Source organism: Podarcis muralis, chromosome 18 (assembly GCF_964188315.1).
Source record: "Podarcis muralis chromosome 18, rPodMur119.hap1.1, whole genome shotgun sequence".
In the NCBI taxonomy this organism is placed as follows: Eukaryota; Metazoa; Chordata; class Lepidosauria; order Squamata; family Lacertidae; genus Podarcis; species Podarcis muralis.
This window is the reverse complement of record NC_135672.1, coordinates 8702866-8723769: the sequence shown is the minus strand read 5'-3', so window position 1 is coordinate 8723769 and position 20904 is coordinate 8702866. Positions and strand designations below refer to the sequence as shown.

Here is a 20904-nt window from a genome sequence, read left to right as displayed (position 1 = left end):
GCCTTCTGGCGGTTCCCTTATTGCGAGAAGTGAGGTTACAGGGAACCAGGCAGAGGGCCTTCTCGGTGGTGGCGCCCTCCCTGTGGAACACCCTCCCTTCAGCTGTGAAGCAAATAAGCAGTTATCCTATCTTTAAAAGACATCTGAAGGCAGCCCTGTTCAGGGAAGTTTTTAATATTTAATGCTGTACTGTTTTTAACACTTGAGTGGCTGGGGAGACTCAGCTGGATGGGCAGGGTATAAATAATAAATTATTATTATTATTATTATTGGGATGATGCTTGAATGCTCCCCGGATGCCTGGATGCAGGAACTCAGCCCCGAAGCCTCGATAAGGGAGTCTGTCATGGGGGTGCCTGGTTGTGCCCCTCTCAGAATTCTGCACCCCAGTGGCGTAGCGTGGGTTGTCAGCACCCGGGGCAAGGCAAGTAATTTGCGCCTCCTAACCCGTGGATTTTAGCACTGCGAGTGCGAGCGCGTCCCCCCCCCAGATGTTGCGCCCGGTGCGGCCGGCCCCCCCTGCACCCCCCACGCTACGCCACTGCTGCACCCACGTCACTGTCTCAAACGCTCCCCAACATGCCAACAAAAACCACCAGCAACTTTTGACTACCTTTGGACCGGAACATCTCTGCCGCCGGCGAATCTGCTTCTTCCGCTGGTTCTGGGTGGTGGTTTTCAACGCTGCGGAGGGGACGAGAAAAAGACAGGTCACTGCAGCAATGCGACCCAAAGCAGATTAAGTTGTTTTTCACCGCAACCCCCAGACCAGGGGTCTGCAACCTTGAAGACAAAAAGAGCCTAACAGGATATTAAACACACCATAGAACATAATTAAAAACACAATAAAACATCATTTGCATGCATTGCAAAGCTACATACTGGCCGCCACGGCAGCTCAGCTTATGCAAAGCCACCCCTTTTGCATGACCTGAGGTGCACGTGTTGCAAAAGAAAAGCATCTTGCACAGACAACGATGCCTCAAACTGTGCAAGCAAAAGAAACCGGGGCGGGGGGAGAGAGAGAGAGACTGAGCACCGTGGTGCTTAGCCACAGACGCACCCTGCCTCCTCACTGCTCCCGACTCTCCAAAATGGAAGCTGGGTGATGTTCTGCCTTCAAGCGCTTTCTTCCCATGTCAATATGGCATTCTTATTTTTTCCTCTTTGAGGCTGCGGGGAGGGAACAAGTGCCGCGGGGGTATTTCCTCCCTCCGTTCTGGTCCTGGCACCGGCCTTTGCAAAACTTGTCCCCCCCCCCTGCCCGCTCCCCCCAGGGTGTTTCTCCGGCAGAGGTCTTCCTGCCACTGCAGGCCAAAGGGGAGGACCCCCCCCTTCTAGAACGCCACGCTTGTGATGTCGCCGCCAGAACTACAGCCTCATGCGCATCGCAGGGTTCCAGACTTTGTGGGTCCTGCGGCGAAGCCGACCTAGCGGTGTGGTCCAAAGCCACATGGCAACGCATTCGAGAGCAGGGACCGATCGGCGAAACGGCAGCATGCGTCGCCGGAGACAGGGTACCAACAAACGTAAGGTAGTCGTTGTTGGGATACTGCCAGGGAGACAAAGTCCATCATGGCCCCATGTCGATTCCAGACGTGCATCGATCTCCCGTAGGCACGTAGTACAGTGGTGCCTTGCAAGACGAAAAGAATCCGTTCCGCGATTCTCTTCGTCTAGCGGTTTTTTCGTCTTGCGAAGCAACCCTATTAGCGGATTAGCGCTATTAGCGGTTTAGCGGCTATTGAAGGCTTAGCGGCTTAGCTGCTAAAAGGCTATTAGCGGCTTAGCAAAAGGGGGGGAAGCGGGGAAAAAATCGCAAGACTTGCAAGACGTTTCCGTCTTGCGAAGCAAGCCCATAGGGAAAATCGTCTTGCGAAGCAACTAAAAAACGGAAAACCCTTTCGTCTAGCGGGTTTTCCGTCTTGCGAGGCATTCGTCTTGTGGGCCACCACTGTATCAGCAATTAGCGACACGAGCTTCAGAAATAGCTTGCCACATTCCAGAGCTGATGCACGCTCTTATCAGCAGATAATGCACAGCGAAAGATGCACGCAGGAGAGCATTCTTTAAGTTTATTCAGCGTTGGTCAGAACAAAGAAAAACATGACCGCCTGCTTCAGTGTTCAGGCACCGAGAGAGAAACGAAAGCAACAGACACAACAGAAACATCCTGTGAACAGGAAATACGCAGACACTGTGACTCACAAAGCCTGCTCCCTTTTAAGGTGGAACGGAAATATCCTAACAGTCGTGTCCTGACACAGCTCACGTCGGTAAACCACGAGCCTGTTATGTACTGAAGTTCTCACCATGGGCCAGCAGGGGGATACTGTAGATAGTTATGCAAATTAAGGGATCAAAAGTGACGTTCAGTGATTGGATAGTTTTAGAAAATTGTTACAGTTACGTTGTACTGGAGCTCTATATAAGCAGGCTGGCTGAACCCTTCAGTTCAGTTCTGTCCTGGCCTATGAATAAACAAGAGCTGTTGAAGAATCGCTGTGTCGTCCGATATGTTCACCCACAACTTAACAGAGCCACCCTCTGTCAGGGGCGAGGGTTCAAGACCCACGTTGTGCGAGGCGGTTGGAGGATGGATGGGGGCTAACAGATTGAGGTTGAATCCTGTCAAAACCAGGGGTCAGCAACCTTTTCCAGCCGTGGGCTGGTCCACCGTCCCTCAGACCACGTGGTGGGCCAGACTATATTTTGGGGGTGGGGAAAATGAACGAATTCCTATGCCCCACAAATAACCAAGAGATGCATTTTAAATAAAATTCTACTCTTGTAAAAACACGCTGATTCCCAGACCGTCTGCCGGCCGGATTCAGAAGGCGATTGGGCCGGATCTGGCCCCCGGGCCTTAGGTTGCCTACCCCTGGTCAAGACGGAACTATAGTGGATGCTTGGGTTGCGAACATAATGCACGTTCTCAACCTTCAGTGGCGCGATTTGGTTCTTCTGCGCATGCGCAAAGCATGATTTAGCACTTCTGCCGAAGTCATACCCAGAAGTAACCTGTTCCAGTACTTCTGGGTTTTGGCAGTCCGTAACCTGCCAGGTGGCACTGTAGGTTAAACCACAGAGCCTAGGACTTGCCGATCAAAAGGTTGGCGGTTTGAATCCCCGCAACGACGGAGTGAGCTCCCGTTGCTCGGTCCCTGCTCCTGCCAACCTAGCAGTTCGAAAGCACCTCAAAGTGCAAGTAGATAAATAGGTCCCGCTCCGGCGGGAAGGTAAACGGCGTTTCCGTGCGCTGCTCTGGTTCACCAGAAGCGGCTTAGTCCTGCTGGCCAAATGACCCGGAAGCTGTACGCCGGCTCCCTCGGCCAATAAAGCAAGATGAGCGCCGCAACCCCAGAGTAGGCTACGACTGGACCTAATGGTCAGGGGTCCCTTTACCTTTACCCTGAAAAAACGCAACTTGAAGCATCTGTAACCCGAGGTATGACTGTACTGTTTTTTTGGGTTGGAGTGGGCGGGTGTGGAGGACACCCTGGTCCTGAATGGGGCAACTGTGTCCCTGAAGGACCAGGTACGCAGCCTGGGGGTCATTTTGGACTCACAGCTGTCCATGGAGGTGCAGGTCAGTTCTGTGTCCAGGGCAGCTGTCTACCAGCTCCATCTGGTACGCAGGATGAAACCCTACCTGCCTGTGCACTGTCTTGCCAGAGTGGTGCATGCTCTGGTTATCTCCCGCTTGGACTACTGCAATGCGCTCTACGTGGGGCTGCCTTGGAAGGTGACCCAGAAATGACAACGAATCCAGAATGTGGCAGTAGTCCCAGGAAGAATGTATACAAAAACTTACGGAATATGCAGAAATGGCGAAACTTACCGGAAGAATAAGATATCAATATAAGCTTTTTATAAAAGAACGGAAATGGTTTTTTGAGTATTTACAGATAAATCGTAAGCAGATGAGAACATTGGCAGGATCACTGCTATAACCTGCAGTTTCGTAATATATATTTAAAGAACATGAATAAATGAGCAAATTAAGTTAATCTGGATATGCAGAAGAAATTGCAAATAAATTTAAGGAACCGCAGAAAGAGGGGGAAGAAAGTCCATTTTGAAATGTCAAAATGATTGTAGAATTAGTGAAACGTATAAACCTGAAAAGTATAAATCAAAAAATTATACATGTAAAAAAAGCGCTGGAGAACCAAGTTTGGGAAAATGAGCTAGGAGGAGCAATAGGCTTGACGTTCCACGAAGCAGCCTTCCTGTGTTCCGAAGTAAAACCATTATTCCCACCCACCCATTCTGTGCCTTTCCACCATCATCTGACAAATCGACCCGGTCCCACAAATAGCTCAAAGCCACAAAAATGTCGCTGAAGGTTTTCAAGTAGGACAAGATTCCTTTGTTGCCTTCATCAGTCCCTCAGATCTCAAGAGAAGGGAACATTGAGAAATTGAGCGGATTTATGGTGCGGTGAGGAGGAAAAAGGCTGGCTAACTTTTTCCAAGATGGCGCAGACACCAAGAGCACGCAAACTTCCTGGAAAATGTTGGTTGAACCCTAGCGGCACAAGAACGCAGTTAAGTCTTGCTTCTTGGGATTGAAAGAATTCTCTCCTCCTTAAAAGATGAATGGACCGTGTCACCATGAAGAAAAAGAGGTTGGAACAGGCCAATATGTCCTTGGATAAAGGGACTTTTCTTCTTTAAGTTCTCAAAGTTTTTAACCGAGCTCAAGGTTGTCCTCTGAACGCGCCCAATGTTTCACTGAAAATCGATCACCATCAGTCCATCCTTTGAAAAAATAAGACTTTAGAGCTGTCTTGCCCAGAAACGGCAACTAGACATTCCTTTTTGGTGACTGTAACCTTGTTTTAAGGAGACATTTGGTGTCTAGCTTATATATACAGTGGTACCTCAGGTTACAGATGCTTCTGGTTGCGTACGCTTTGGGTTACAGACTCCGCTAACCCAGAAATAGTGCTTCAGTTTAAGAACTTTGCTTCAGGATGAGAACAGAAATCGTGCTCCAGCGGCGAGGCGGCAGCAGGAGGCCCCACTAGCTAAAGTGGTGCTTCAGGTTAAGAACAGTTTCAGGTTAAGAACGGACCTCCGGAATGAATTAAGTACTTAACCTGAGGTACCACTGTATATAAGTTTCGAAAAGTAACAATAATTTATAATTCATACCCCACCCGTCTGGCTGGGCTTCCCCGGCCACTCTGGGCAGCTCCCAACAAAATATTAAAAATACAATACAACATCAAACATTAAAAGCTTCCCTAAACAGGGCTGCCTTCAGATGTCTTCTAAAAGTTAGATAGTTGTTTATTTCCTTGACATCTGATGGGAGGGCGTTCCACAGGGCGGGTGCCACCACCGAGAAGGCCCTCTGCCTGGTTCCCTGTAACCTCACATCTCGCAGGGAGGGGACCGCCAGAAGACCCTTGGAGCTGGACCTCAGTGTCTGGGCTAGAAAATGGGGGTGGAGATGCTCCTTCAGGTCTCCTGGACCGAGGCTGTTTAGGGCTTGAAAGGTCAACACCAACACTTTGAATTGTGCTCGGAAACGTCCTGGGAGCCAGTGTGGGTCTTTCAGGACCGGTGTTATGTGGTCTCAGCGGCCGCCCCCAGTCCCCAGTCTAGCTGCCGCATTCTGGATTAGTTGTAGTTTCTGGGTCACCTTCAAAGGTAGCCCCACGCAGAGCGCATGGCAGTAGTTCAAGCGAGAGATAACCAGAGCATGCACCACTCTGGTGAGACAGTCTGCGGGCAGGGAGGGTCTCATCCTGCGTACCAGATGGAGCTAACACAGGTTCCATGTCTCCTTTTGGGATTGAGGCACAGTGGAGAGAGTCTTATCTTTAGTATATATGGTTTCTTGACACATATATACAACCTGAGCCTAAGATAGAGGCGCTCACGGCATTAGCACCCCAAGAAGGTATTGCTTCTCCCATAGCCACAGCCTGGGATTCTCCCCAAAATCAGGCATGGCTCGGTTTCTTTGCTTCAACTCTGGCTTTTGTTTTTCCAAAGCACCTGCTCGCCAGGGGCTCCCAATTGACTTCTGGCCCAGAGCCCAGTTCCTTTGTTTCCTTAACGACCCATACCTAGGCCATTCCCAATTAACTTGTCTGATCGCTCCAGCGATTGGATCATTGTTTCGGGGAATTAAAAGGCACTCAGGCATAGAGACTAACCGCAACCCCCAGCCAGCAAACGTACAACAATATTTAAGATTGCTCGTTTGGAAACCCAGCTTCAGTAATCCGAGTACCGGGAGTTTGTCCTGAGTGCGCCATGGCTACGGACACTCGCTTAGAAGAAACTGTGATCATAGAATCACAGACTTGGGGGGTCATTCTAGTCGAACGCCCTGCAATACAGGAACGCCTCAGATAAAGCATCCATGACAGATGTCCAACTAACCTCTGCTTAAAAATCTCCAGGGAAGGAGAGTCCACAGCCTCCTGAGGGAGACCACTGTGATTGTGGAGGGCATGTGTGCCAAAAACCACACAAACCTGAGCTACGTACACTTCTTAAGCCAAGGGGGAAAACATCTCAAAGACCTCTCAACGAGAACCGAGCATGCTGAATTGTCACAGAACATTTATAGCTAAAGCCTCTCTAGATCACCTTCAGGGGCAGCCAAACTCTGGTAACCTCAAGGTTAGATTACTGCAATGCGTAGGGCTGCCTCGGAAGACTGTTTGGAAACTTCAGCCGGTGCAGAATTCAGCGGACAGGTTGCTCACTGGCCGGCAAGACGGTTTGGGCGTATTGCACCGATCCTGGTCCGACTGCACTGGCTACGAATTTGTTTTCGGGCCCAATTCAAAGTGCTGGTTCTGACCTATAAAGCCTTAAATGGATCACAATACCTCAAGCACTGTCTCTTTCTGTATGAACCTACCCAGACCCTGAGTTCATCTTCTGAGGCCCTCCTTCCTGTGCCTCCTCCCTGAGAGGTCCAGAGGGTGGCAACACGAGAACGGGGCCTTCTCTGCAGTGGCTCCCCGTCTGTGGAATGCTCTCCCCAAGGAAGTTCGCCTGACACCTTCATTATACATCTTTAGGCGCCAGGCAAAAACGTTCCATTTAAACAGGCCTTTGGTTGATCCAATTTACATCCTATGCCCTTTTAAAATGTGGTGGTTTTTTTAGGATAAAATATTCTCCAATTTGTTGATATCAGACAGAAGCAGAATCTCATTAGCGGCTGGAGAGGTGTTAAAAAACCTTGGACGGTTCCGTAGAATCCACGTGGGCGCTGTGTTGCACTTTTAATTTGGAAATCCACCCTGATGGAAGTCAAGACCGGGCTGTAAAACTACAAATAGTCTACAAAACTACAAATAGTTGTAAAACTACAAATAGTCATAGGGGGAGGTGAGCCTTAAATATGTCATTATATTTGTATTTCCTGTTTGATTCGGTAAATCTCCCCTGGAAAGGCTAACGTTTGATGCCACCGGTCTGGGAAAATTACTGAGCACACGCTTAGACTTGATTTCATCAGAACTGAGTGAAGATGGCAGCTGCCAGCAGCAAAAAGACCTTTGGATTGATTTGACAGAAACACCAGCGTGTGAGATGCTGTAAACTTATAGAGGGGAATAATATATACCTTCGGGTATATAAAACTCAAACAAAACAAAACTTGCATGCACAGACACGCAAGGGAGAGAAAGGGTTAACCAACCTGGGGGAAGTGGTCACAATGACATCATCGATGGACACACTGCAGGGCTGTTGGACAGGAGACTGCATGGAGACCCCAAGAGAGCCATTCGCCATCGCCACTTGAGCTGCCATCTTGCACAGCACCTCCCTGTAAGGAAAGTCGCCCATTTAGATTAAGGAGGACTCTTGTGGAACTGCAAGGGATGCGGGTGGCACTGTGGGTTAAACCACAGAGCCTAGGACTTGCCGATCAGAAGGTCGGCGGAGTGAGCTCCCGTTGCTCAGTTCCAGCTCCTGCCAACCTAGCAGTTCGAAAGCACGTCAAAGTGCAAGTAGATAAATAGGTACCGCTCCGGTGGAAAGGTAAACGGCATTTCCATGCGCTGCTCTGGTTCGCCAGAAGCGGCTTAGTCCTGCTGGCCACATGACCCGGAAGCTGTACGCCGGCTCCCTCGGCCAATAAAGCGAGATGAGCGCCGCAACCCCAGAGTCATCCACGACTGGACCTAATGGTCAGGGGTCCCTTTACCTTTACTTGTGGAACTGCAATGGTGCCCCCACCAGGGAGAGATGGCAGAAACTGGCTTCCACGTACATTTCCCGCCTTGCCGCCCTTGGCCGACCCTCCTCTATTCTCCCCCCCCCCCAACTTTTAAGGATGCAGAACTGCCCCCCTCCCCAGCTAATTTCATCTCCCAACTCAGCATTCAATGGAAGCAATTTCCATTAATGCAAAGAGAGTTGCAACACCAGAGAACCTCCTCTGCCTGTTGATGGGAAATTCAGTTGCGGCTGAGAAACTTCCCGGGCGGAACATGATGCAAAAATCCATACAAATAAAACTCTTTGCATATCAGGTCTGAGCAAAAAAAGAGAGAGAGAGACAGACAGACAGATCGGACACATTCAAGAAGGAATCATAGAATCATAGAATGATAGAGTTGGAATAGACCAGAAGGGCCATCGAATCCAACCCCCTGCCAAGCAGGAAACACCATCAGAGCACTCCTGACATATGGTTGTCAAGCCTCTGCTTAAAGACCTCCAAAGAAGGAGACTCCACCACACTCCTTGGCAGCAAATTCCACTGTCAAACAGCTCTTACTGTCAGGAAGTTCTTCCTAATGTTTAGGTGGAATCTCCTTTCTTGTAGTTTGGATCCATTGCTCCGTGTCCGCTTCTCTGGAGCAGCAGAAAACAACCTTTCTCCCTCCTCTATATCCTTTTATATATTTGAACATGGCTATCATATCACCCCTTCACCTCCTCTTCTCCAGGCTAAACATGCCCAGCTCCCTTAGCCGTTCCTCATAAGGCATCGTTTCCAGGCCTTTGACCATTTTGGTTGCCCTCCTCTGGACACGTTCCAGTTTGTCAGTGTCCTTCTTGAACTGTGGTGCCCAGAACTGGACACAGTACTCCAGGTGAGGTCTGACCAGAGCAGGAACATCAGAGTTCACACAGTCGCAGGAAGGCAGCAGTTTCAACAGTCCTGTTTGTCTAATTTGCTCACTTGTCTGATTATCTGGTTAAAAATTAAGGAGCACTTCCAGAGTTTGGGCAGGAGGTGGTTTGCGAGGGGGAGCAGACCTAAACCTGTCAGGACCCAAAATGCACAGACCCAAGTCACAACACGGTTCCGTTTTAAGATTTTGCAACCCACACAAAGCCAGCGCAAGAGATTTGCGCCCCCCCCCCCGCCGTCACAGTGAACCGTAGCTTTGGAAAGAAAGGGTTCGGATTAGCAATGCTCCCTTTCGCATCAGCAGACTTTGGGAAACTCCCGAGGCTTGCGGAAGTACAACAAAAATAACTTTAGAAGAAGAAACAGAAACACTACGTGTGGGGAAATCCCCCAAAACAGCCCAGTAAAGGGACCGCTTGAGTTTTGTGGCCACAAATTGCCACTGGTCTATTTCAGGGAACTGGAATGGAGTAACCTGGGACAGGGCACCCCGAGCGAGGATCACTCCGCGCTGCAACTTGGCCCATGTTTTTGTCTCGTTTCCGTGATGAGGATAAGAGCTGGCCAGTTAATGGACTACGCCGAAATGGCGGAAACTAACTGTGGAAAGCTCAGAAATCAAGATAAGATTTTTTTTTTAAAAAAAGTGGGAAATGTTTATTATGTATTTGCAAAAGTATAGTTAATAACATTGGCAGGATTTTAAGAGCACTTGTAATTTTAGAAACGGCCCAGGAAACTTGAGGTTAAAAATAATTTGGAGTAGAAACGATATGGAGATGAAAAAGGAAATTTGAGGGAGGGAAGTCACGGGATTTGGAATATCCCATTTTATGGATTTGATATTGGGATTTTTTTGTATCCTTTGTTGTTTATTTTTGTTACTTTTGTTGAAAATGTAATTTTAAAATATTATAAAAAAGGAGGAAACAAGGAGCTGGCCGCTTATTCGCAATTTATTAGCTTCTCAATCTTCCATTGAGAAGATTCCAGCTGGAGATGCAAAGCTCTTTCCCACATGAACTGCAGTATATAGAGTTTCTCTCTCCTTCCTTCCTAAGCTGACACTACAAGAGAGCGGAGGGGGAACCACATTGCTCAACACAGACATCGCTGCACCTGCTGCCTCCTCACTTCCAGCCACCCTACAGCTGCCAAAATCATCCAAGCTGTTTCAGCCAATGGGAGGGCTGCATAGCATCATCCCAGCTCCCGTCACGTGAAGTCGGGTCTCCAGACGCAGCGGCAAGCTGGGGTTACTACAGCGCATTCACCTACTAGCAGCAGTGAGCTCAGCAGCCGTGACTCCTCGCCTGAGCCACAGTCAGCAGATCTGACTCATTTTTGCACTTTGCACTGCAGTTGTTGTTGGCTTTGGTGCATGCATTCAATATAAGTAAAGGTAAAGGTACCCCTGCCCGTACGGGCCAGTCTTGACAGACTCTAGGGTTGTGCGCCCATCTCACTCAAGAGGCCGGGGGCCAGCGCTGTCCGCAGACACTTCCGGGTCACGTGGCCAGCGTGACATCGCTGCTCTGGCGAGCCAGAGCCGCACACGGAAACGCCGTTTACCTTCCCGCTAGTAAGCGGTCCCTATTTATCTACTTGCACCCGAGGGTGCTTTCGAACTGCTAGGTTGGCAGGCGCTGGGACTGAGCAACGGGAGCGCACCCTGCCGCGGGGATTCGAACCGCCGACCTTTCGATCGGCAAGCCCTAGGCGCTGAGGCTTTAACCCACAGCACCACCCACGTCCCTTACCTGCAAAATAGCACCTTCCAAAACACATACAGTGGTACCTCAGGTTGCAGACGCTTCAGGTTTCAGACTCCGCTAACCCAGAAATAGTACCTCGGGTTAAGAACTTTGCTTCAGGATGAGAACAGAAATTGTGCTCTGGCGGTGCGGCGGCAGCAGGAGGCCCCATTAGCTAAAGTGGCGCTCCAGGTTAAGAACAGTTTCAGGTTAAGAACGGACCTCCGGAACGAATTAAGTACTTAACCCGAGGTACCACTGTAAGTTCTTAACCCGAGGTACCACTATAATATCTACTTGGAACAGGTGCATTCCCACATTTGAAGCCCGCATAAAAACCTCAGCACCGTCACCACTGTGGAAATAAAATGTGCGTTTGCTTCTCCACATAATGAGGACTGCAAACTTGCTTTGTCAGCCTGCTTGCATACCTGTAATTCTTGTCACCTACAGCTAGCAGGTGGGCCAGTATGGAGCACCTGAATGCTGGAAGCTTCCCGAACCCCCTTAAAAGCTGAGACCTGTGACCCTGATGTTGTCGATACAGACAGCTCTGTCCCAGGGTTCCAGATGCAGGTTCTGGGTTGCCCTCTACCAGGCCTGACTCAGAACAGACCCATCAATGTTGCCACCAAGGGAGTCCTGCCAACCTGTTTCAGTGGGTTTACGCGGAGTAGGACCAGCACTGGCTACAAGCCATCTTTATTATTATTTATTAACTTCACAGGGACGCTGTGGGTTAAACCACAGAACCTTGGACTTGCCGATCAGAAGGTCGGCGGTTCGAATCCCCGCGACGGGGTGAGCTCCCGTTGCTCGGTCCCTGCTCCTGCCAACCTAGCAGTTCAAAAGCACACCAATGCAAGTAGATAAATAGGTACCGCTCTGGCGGGAAGGTAAACGGCGTTTCTGTGCGCTGTTCTGGTTCGCCAGAAGCGGCTTAGTCATGCTGGCCACATGACCCGGAAGCTGTACGCCGGCTCCCTTGGCCAATAAAGCGAGATGAGCGCCGCAACCCCAGAGTCGGTCACGACTGGACCTAATGGTCAGGGGTCCCTTTACCTATTAACTTCACATGCCACCCTTTCATCCAGAGATCACAGGGCAGTTTACAACATAAAAACACAGAACATAATGAAGCAATAATCCTCCACTTGATGGAATAACCAACAGAATGTTCTGTCTCCCTTTCAGTGACTAACGCGGTGGCAAGGGAATTCGTTGCAACCCAGTGACACATCAGAGATGAAAGCTTTGAAATCGTACATTAAACGCATGCTACCGTGTAATGGATTTAGATAAAGCCTATGTTATCCTGGCTGCCTTTCTTCCTTTCTTCTAAATAATTAGCTGCTTTCCCCCCTCGGCCTTAAATACCTCGCAGGGCAGTGCCGAGAGGGCAAAATGGGCAGAGGAAGGCGACGGGTGATGCTTGCCACCCTGAGCTCCTCAGAGGAATACAAAAGTGATGAACAAAAACTCTACAGTGTCATGTAAAGGTAAAGGGACCCCTGACCATTAGGTCCAGTCGTGACCGACTCTGGGGTTGCGGCGCTCATCTCGCTTTATTGGCCGAGGGAGCTGGCATCATGTGGCCAGCATGACTAAGCCGTTTCTGGCGAACCAGAGCAGCTCACGGAAATGCCGTTTACCTTCCCGCCGGAGTGGTACCTATTTATCTACTTGCACTTTGAGGTGCTTTCGAACTGCTAGGTTGGCAGGAGCAGGGACCGAGCAACGGGAGCTCACCCCGTTGCGGGGATTCGAACTGCCGACCTTCTGATCGGCAAGTCCTAGGCTCTGTGGTTTAACTCACAGCACCACCCGCGTCCCGCCTACAGTGCCATAAAACACGCCAATAATATAATGCATCTCTCAAGGGAGGGAATCCAGACTGGATGCTCCTTGCGGCAGAGTAATAATAATAATAATTTATTATTTATACCCCGCCCATCTGGCTGGGTTTCCCCAGCTACTCTGGGCAGCTTCCAACAGAACACTAAAATACAATAACCTATTAAACATTAAAAGCTTCCCTAAACAGGGCTGCCTTCAGATGTCTTCTACAAGTTTCGTAGTTGTTGTTCTCTTTGACATCTGCTGGAAGGGCGTTCCACAGGGCGGGCGCCACTACCGAGAAGGCCCTCTGCCTGGTTCCCTGTAACTTGGCTTCTCGCAATGAGGGAACTGCCAGAAGGCCCTCGGCGCTGGACCTCAGTGTCCGGGCTGAACGATGGGGGTGGAGACGCTCCTTCAGGTATACTGGGCCGAGGCCATTTAGGACTTTAAAGGTCAGCACCAACACTTTGAATTGTGCTTGGAAACGTACTGGGAGCCAATGTAGGTCTTTCAAGACCGGTGTTATGTGGTCTTGGTGGCCAACTTGGGGGGGGGAGGGTGTAAATTTTTGCATCTGCCAATGTAGATGCTTGACCACTGAGTGGTACCTCAGGTTACAGACGCTTCAGGTTACAGACTCCACTAACCCAGAAATAGTCCCTTGGGTTAAGAACTTTGCTTCAGGATGAGAACAGAAATCATGCTCCGGCGGTGTGGCAGCAGCCGGAGGCCCCATTAGCTAAAGTGGTGCTTCAAGTTAAGAACAGTTTCAGGTTAAGAACGGACCTCCAGAACGAATTATGTTCTTAACCTGAAGTACCACTGTACTGGTTTCTTATTTAAGAAGGGAGGTGGGGGAATTGATCCCATTTCTGCGTTTCCGCTTCCTTATGCAAATACTCAAACAATGCCGCAATTTGTCAACAGAGATGGCTTACGCAACTGCGGTCGGTCGCTAGGGTGTTTTGGAGAGTTTTCACCTGCAGTTGGGGGGGGGGGAATGCAGTGTATGGGGACACAAGAGTCCACGCTGCCCTTGCCAAACAGGTTAAAATAACAGATCTTTTGTCATGGCGCAAGACCGCTGCAACCTCCCATTGTTCCGAACAGCTTGCTCAAGGCCAACCTATCAGCGTTAGAAACTCAGAAAGATAATGGCACCTTAAACTTAGGTTATGGTCACCGCAACAGGGTGCTTGGGGGCCTTTTCCCCCCACAATAAAATTTATTTTTAATCTCATTTCTATACCGCTTTATATTTTAAAGAAGAAAAATATCAAAGTGGTTTACAACACATTGAAACGTCAAATAAATTCAAGCTTCCAGTGAAATACTTCACATCCTTCTATAAGGGGCATCTTGCTTTCTCCATACTTATTTGTCTACTTGATTTACAGAAATGCTGCATAGCAGAAGGACAGGGTGGTGCAGTGGTTAGAGCATGGGTAGGCAAACTAAGGCCTGGGGGCCGGATCTGGCCCAATTGCAATCTAAATCCGGCCCATGGACGGTCTGGGAATCAGCATGTTTTTACATGAGTAGAATGTGCCCTTTTATTTAAAATGCATCTCTGCGTTATTTATGGGGCCTGCCTGATGTTTTTACACGAATAGAAAGTGTGTTTTTATTGAAAATGCATCTCTGGGTTATTTGTGGGGCGTAGAAACCAGTTCATTCCCCCCCCAAAAAAATATAGTCCGGCCCCCCACAAGGTCTGAGGGACAGTGGACCGGCCCCCTGCTGAAAAAGTTTGCTGACTCCTGGGTTAGAGCATCGGACTAGGACCTGGGAGATCAGGATTTGATTCCCTACTCCATCATGTAGCCTTGGAATCAGTCGCAGCCTTTTCGCCTTCCTTGCAGGGTCGTTGTAGGGATTAACTGGGGGGTGGCTTCTTGGAGGAAAAGGCAGGAGATAAATGCAATGAATAAGCTCTTCTTGGACAAAGAAGGCTGATCGCCGAAGAATTGATGCTTTTGAATTCTGGTGCTGGAGGAGACTCTAGAGAGTCCCATGGAATGCAAGAAGATCAAGCGTATCCATTCTGAAGGAAATCAGCCCTGAGTGCTCACTGGAAGGACAGATCCTGAAGCTGAGGCTCCAGTACTTTGCGTTTGACCAAACTGCGGGAGGCAGTGGAAGACAGAAGTGCTCTGGTCCAGGGGGTCACAAAGAGTCGGACATGACTAAACAACAACATTCACCAGCCAGATGGAGAGGTCAGCTGCAAACCTGGCATCCAGAGATCTCCACAGGGTTCACAATTGGAACCTGCACCAGTCGCAAAATATGCCTGGTGCCTGGAGGACATTTTGCAAAGAGCTGTCTCGAGTCTCCGGGAGCCACAGTCAGTGCAGACTGTTCTGAACTGCGTAAGTTCAGAATACAGTGGTACGTCGGGTTACAGACGCTTCAGGTTACAGACTCCGCTAAGCCAGAAATAGTACCTTGGGTTAAGAACTTTGCTTCAGGATGAGAACAGAAATCATGCTCTGGCGGCGCGGCAGGAGCAGGAGGCCCCATTAGCTTCCGGTTAAGAACAGTTTCAGGTTAAGAACGGACCTCCAGAACGAATTAAGTATTTAACCCAAGGTACCACTGTAACTGCATGGCGCTGTCACCTACGTACCCAATTTTTAATGGGTCAGAACAAGTTTTAGAGGGTCTGTACACAGATCTGGGGCATTATTCCAAGGTGATAAAACTCCACTGGCTGATGAGATATCGAATGTTAACAGTAAGGCCAACATCTCTCTTGGGGAAAAATACCGCGCAAATACATCGTTACCAGAATTCTGGAGAGAACCCTAGTGAGGTCTCCAGGGCCATTTCTCTCCCTCTTCTTGGTTACATTTTTGGTCTTGCTTTGTTTACCGCTCCCGGGAACTGGGGGGAATTGCCGTGAAGCTTTTTCTTGGAAATGTACGGTTGGAAGGGTCTTCAAGTCCAGACTCCCTGCAAGACAGCGTTCTCAGCTCCACAATCCCTGGCAGGTGCCAATACAATCTCGACCCAAAAACTTCCAGTGAAGATCTCACCACCTTCCGAGGAAGCTGTCAAACAGCTCCAGCCCTTCTTCCTGATCTTCAGGGCCCCTTTCCAAGTCTACAAGCCTATGATTATACGACTCCCCTAGTTTAGCTGGAGAGTCCCATGGACTCTTGAGAGTCCCATGGACTGCAAGAAGATCAAACCTCTCCATTCTGAAGGAAATCAGCCATGAGTGCTCACTGGAAGGACAGATCCTGAAGCTGAGGCTCCAAGACTTTGGCCACCTCATGAGAAGACTCCCTGGAGAAGACCCTGATGTTGGGAAAGATGGAGGGCACAAGGAGAAGGGGACAGAGGACGAGATGGTGGGACGGTGTTCTCCAAGCTACCAGCATGAGTTTGACCAAACTGCGGGAGGCAGTGGAAGACAGGAGTGCCTGGCGTGCTCTGGTCCAGGGGGTCACAAAGAGGCGGACACGACTAAACAACTAAACAACAACAACAAAGTTTAGCTGGAATCCCTTTTGTAACTTGAAGCAATTGGCTCGGCGGGTCCTACCCTCTGGAGCTGCAGAAAACCAGCTTGGTCCATCTTCCATGATGTTTACAGCCCTTCAAGCGGAATCATAGAATCACAGAACTGTGGAGCTGGAAGGGACCCCGGGGTAATAATAATAATAATATTTATTATTTATACCTGCCCATCTGGCTGGGTTTCCCCAGCCACTCTGGGCGGCTTCCAACAAAATTTTAAAATACAGTGGTACCTCTGGTTGCAAACGGGATCCGTTCTGGAGGCCCATTTGCAACCTGAAAAAAACGCAACTCGTGTCTGTTCATGTGTGGGTCACGATTTGCCGCTTCTGCACATGACGTCATTTTGCGCGTCTGCGCATGCACGAGCAGGAAAACCCAGAAGTAACCCTTTCTGGTACTTCTGGGTCGTCGCGGGACGCAACCTGAAAACGTGCAACCTGAAGCAAACGTAACATGAGGTATGAATGTACAGCAATCCATCAAAACCCACAGCACCACCCACGTCCCCTTTTAGTGTAACAAAGCTATTAACTGAAATCAGCTGCGCTGAGCAAATTAAGATACAGGCACTGGGAACAAAAGGTGGGTTACAGCCTGGCCAACACCCACCAACCTTCAGATTAATTTTTTTTTAAGAATATGCTGTGCATTTGGAGTTCACCTTGTTGGAGACGCACCACTTATCAAAACAATCTTTCCACAAGCATCTACTTGGCCATACAGTGGTACCTCAGGTTACATACGCTTCAGGTTACAGACTCCGCTAACCCAGAAATAATACCTCGGGTTAAGAACTTTGCTTCAGGATGAGAACAGAAATCGTGCTCCGGCAGCGCAGTGGCAGCAGCAGGAGGCCCCGTTAGCTAAAGTGGTGCTTCAGATTAAGAACAGTTTCAGGTTAAGAACGGCCCTCCGGAACGAATTAAGTACTTAACCTGAGGTACCACTGTAGTGAGAACAGAATGCTGGACTATATGTGCTGCTGGCAAGCTTCTTATGCTAACCGACGAGTAGTAAGGAACTACTAGCAGATGAGCACAGGACGTGGGTGGCGCTGTGGTCTAAACCACAGAGCCTAGGGTTTGCTGATCAGAAGGTCGGCGGTTTGAATCCCCGTGATGGGGTGAGCTCCCGTTGCTTGGACCCTGCTGCCGCCAACCTAGCAGTTTGAAAGCATGCAGTGCAAGTAGATAAATAGGTACCACTCCAGTGGGAAGGTAAACAGTGTTTCCGCGCGCTGCTCTGGTTTCGCCAGAAGTTGCTTAGTCTTGCTGGCCACATGACTTGGAAAATCTGTCTGCGGACGAACGCCGGCTCCCTTGGCCAGTAAAGCGAGATGAGCGCCACAACCCCAGAGTCGTCTGCGACTGGACTTAACGGTCAGGGGTCCCTTTACCTTTTTACTAGCAGATGAATTGAGAAAAAGGAAGGCTTCCCTAGATCTGCATTTTTCTCTGCAAGAGAGCCAGTTCCCAAGAGAGGAAGAGAAAAAGCAAGTTGTATTTTTGCATCGACACCAACGACTTCTGCTTTGGAGACTAAAGCCAGCGACATCACAGAAGAGAGACACCCACACACCTCTCCCGGAGTTAAAAATGACAACATTTCCTGCTCTCTCGCAGCAAATGTGCTGAAGCAAAGGTAATTTTTCAAATTCCGGATGTCACACCCAAATGGCCCCTTCTTTAGCAAGTATTGCTTCAAAGTGTGGCACGTCGACTCTGGGCTGTCTCTGTCCCTCTCCCCAAAACACCCCAGCTGATTCTGCTGAAGGGAGACCTCAGACCCCAAATCTGACCCACCCCTCAAAATGGATGACATGGCAGAGGAAAGGGGCACAAAAAACGCTTTGCAAAAAGTGACCTCCTTTCTCAAATTAAGACGGCTAGCTCGTCTCTCAGCAGCCGTCTTTTTAAAAGGAGGATCAGAGGTTTACGATAAGAGCATCCTGTTCTGTGGGAGAGATAAAGACACGTAGGCTTCCATACAAAATACACATACAGTGGTACCTCGGGTTACATACGCTTCAGGTTACAGACTCCGCTAACCCAGAAATAGTGCTTCAGGTTAAGAACTTTGCTTCAGGATGAGAACAGAAATCGTGCTCCGGCGGCGCAGTGGCAGCAGCAGGAGGCCCCGTTAGCTAAAGTGGTGCTTCAGGTCAAGAACGGATCTCCGGAACGAATTAAGTACTTAACCCGAGGTACCACTGTATAGCAAGAGACAGTGGGTGGGGCATGGGAGAACGGGAGCCCAGAATTTCAGTTTTCACCCTGCCCTCGCTGTATGAGGGTTGTGGGAACCTGTGAACCCTTCAAATGTGACTTAACAACAGCTCTCACCCCCGCTTGAAATAAATGATAATACGAACACAGTAAAAACGGTGTGACAGACGAAAAATGCATATAGGAGCAGGAAAAATAAATAAAACGGAGGTACAATGGGGAAGAAAACCCAGAAAGGAATTGCGTTCAACGATTGCATATGAAAAGAAGGAAAGAGGGAGAGTCAATTAATTCACTTCCCAATAAAGCCCATCGTTCCTTGACGATTGATCGTGTTGGCTGCTGGGAACTGGAGTCCAATAACATGGGGGGGGGCACAGTTCTGCCATCCTAAAATGCTCAGGGGATAACTAATCTCTGTCTAAGCCTACCTCACAGGGGTGATAAAATTGGGAGGTTTAGCGGGGGGGCTGAACTCCTGCAAACCTGAACTCATTTCAGAGCATTATTTTAATGCCTTGCAGCTGCTTACAGTTCAATTTCCAGCTGTTCCCCCCTTTTCTTTAAGCGTTTAGGGTACAAGTGTCTACCAGGGCTGAACATCTGCCCCCAGCCACCCCCCCTTCCCACCCATTTCTCACAAAGCTTCAACTCACCCCCACCCAACCCAAAAGCCCACCCACCCAAAGTAACACTAGAACTGCGTAGACCCCTTTCTCTGTTAGGGACCCTTTTAAGGTACAGGCGCAGCCAGTTTCCTCAATGAGGGGTTTTTCAAGCCACCCCCCCCCAAAAAAATCCTGGAGCTCTTGAAAAAAAAGTTGCTATAAACCACGGTACACAGCCCCCCTCCCCACCCAGAAACCAGTTTAAAACCCAAGCCTCACATGCACCCCATTTAAATGCAATGTGCTCTTAATTTTTTACTACCACTCCCAGAAGCAGCTATATCATCCTATATATCATTAACTCAGATACCTTCACACCTATGGTCCAAGGGCGGGTTAATATTAAAACGCCAATATTTTAAAAACGGTTTATAATTAACCAAAAGTTTGTAAAACAAGAAAATCCTTAATAAAATATTAAAAAATAAATAAATAATAATTAACCAAAAGTTGAGAGGTGGGGGGGACGACGACATGTTTTACAACCCACTTTCCCCTACAATAAAACCCCAGGGCAGCTTCCTCAAGTATCAAGGACTGTACAATAAAGCTGAATTGCAACCAATCATATTTATGATTATGATTATTTTACAAATAATGTTTGTTGAATGGTTTTATGTTACAAAAAAATACAGCCATGCTACCACTAAATCTAATTACGAAAGAAAAATTACATACATCAATATTTAGTTTATTTGTTCTTTACAGTCTTGTTTCCTCCCAAACATTTATGATTATTAATTGAATTTGCTGAATTTTTAACCCCTCCTCCCATAGAGGCAAATGAAGCACACAAAATTGTCCCCAGCTCCAAAAAGTACGCATTGCACTCCGTAAACCTCCCCCACCCGCAAAAAAAGGAGGAAAAACTGAGCTAAATCTCCCTACCTCTTACCTGCCGTGTTGAGAATAGCTTGTGCCGCAGAACAAGCGGCGTGCGCGGCTCCTTTTAAAGGCTGGAGGCGTGGCCTGTAAAGCGGGGGGCGTGGCCTTCAGCTCCACATCTGCCGCTGCCTTTGCCATTGGCTGGCGCGCGAGGCAGGCGGCGCCATCTTGGGAGCGGGCGAGAGGCTCAGCTGCGCTTCATTCACCAGCCGGCTGCCACGCCCTCCTCCTGCGCACGCGCGAGCGCCTCTTTATGTATCGCTTGCCGAGTAACCCCCGGTCATTGACCTCCCCGCTTAGCTGAATGAATGAGTGAATGAATGGGCGAGCGGCTGGCGGCGGATGAATGGGAAGCCCGCCGCCACGTGTCTCTGGATTGTGGCTCCTGGACGAGGGGGGCGGGGGAATGAAGGGGGGTGAAAACCGGAGGAGGGGGACCAGTTTGAAGTATAAGGCGAGGGGCCCGCGGAACTCCTGGCTGCGTGATGCGGTGGTAGTGGTTGCTGCAAGCCTATTATTATTTATTATTATTATTATTATTATTATTATTATTATTATTATTATTATTATTATTATTATATTAATACCCCGCCCATCTGGCGGGGGTACTCTGGGCGGCTTCCAACAAAATATTAAAATGCACACTGCATAAAACATTAAAAGCTTCCCTGTATGCTACAAGTTGTTTATTTTGTGAGGTCTTTCTTTGTAGGAATGAAAAATCACAGGAGAAGCACACCTGTGGCAATGTTTGTAATATTCAATAAAAGAGGCTCCCAGGGTCCGCCCTGGAGAGACGCCTCATGTTACACCTGCCTCTCTCGTCTCCTGTGATTTTTCATTCCTACATTTCTTTAAATTGTATTTTAAATTGTATTTTAA

General features: G+C 48.9%; 1 protein-coding gene across 3 annotated transcripts in view; it reads right to left on the bottom strand.

Moving 5' to 3' along the window:
- ACSBG2 (acyl-CoA synthetase bubblegum family member 2) overlaps positions 1-20175 on the bottom strand; it is a 42459-nt gene extending 22284 nt beyond the window's left edge. For 2 of the 3 annotated variants that reach the window (XM_028713570.2, XM_028713572.2), the window contains exons 1-3: positions 20033-20175; positions 7678-7806; positions 614-684 (exon numbers count right to left, since the gene is read on the bottom strand). In XM_028713570.2, coding sequence (XP_028569403.2) covers positions 614-684; positions 7678-7806; positions 20033-20160 — 328 coding nt within the window. In that variant the 5' untranslated portion in view covers positions 20161-20175. Of the gene's footprint in view, positions 1-613; positions 685-7677; positions 7807-20025 lie in introns of all 3 variants that reach the window. The other variant, XM_028713571.2, reaches the window with a different exon arrangement.
- Between the last annotated feature and the right edge of the window lie 729 nt (positions 20176-20904).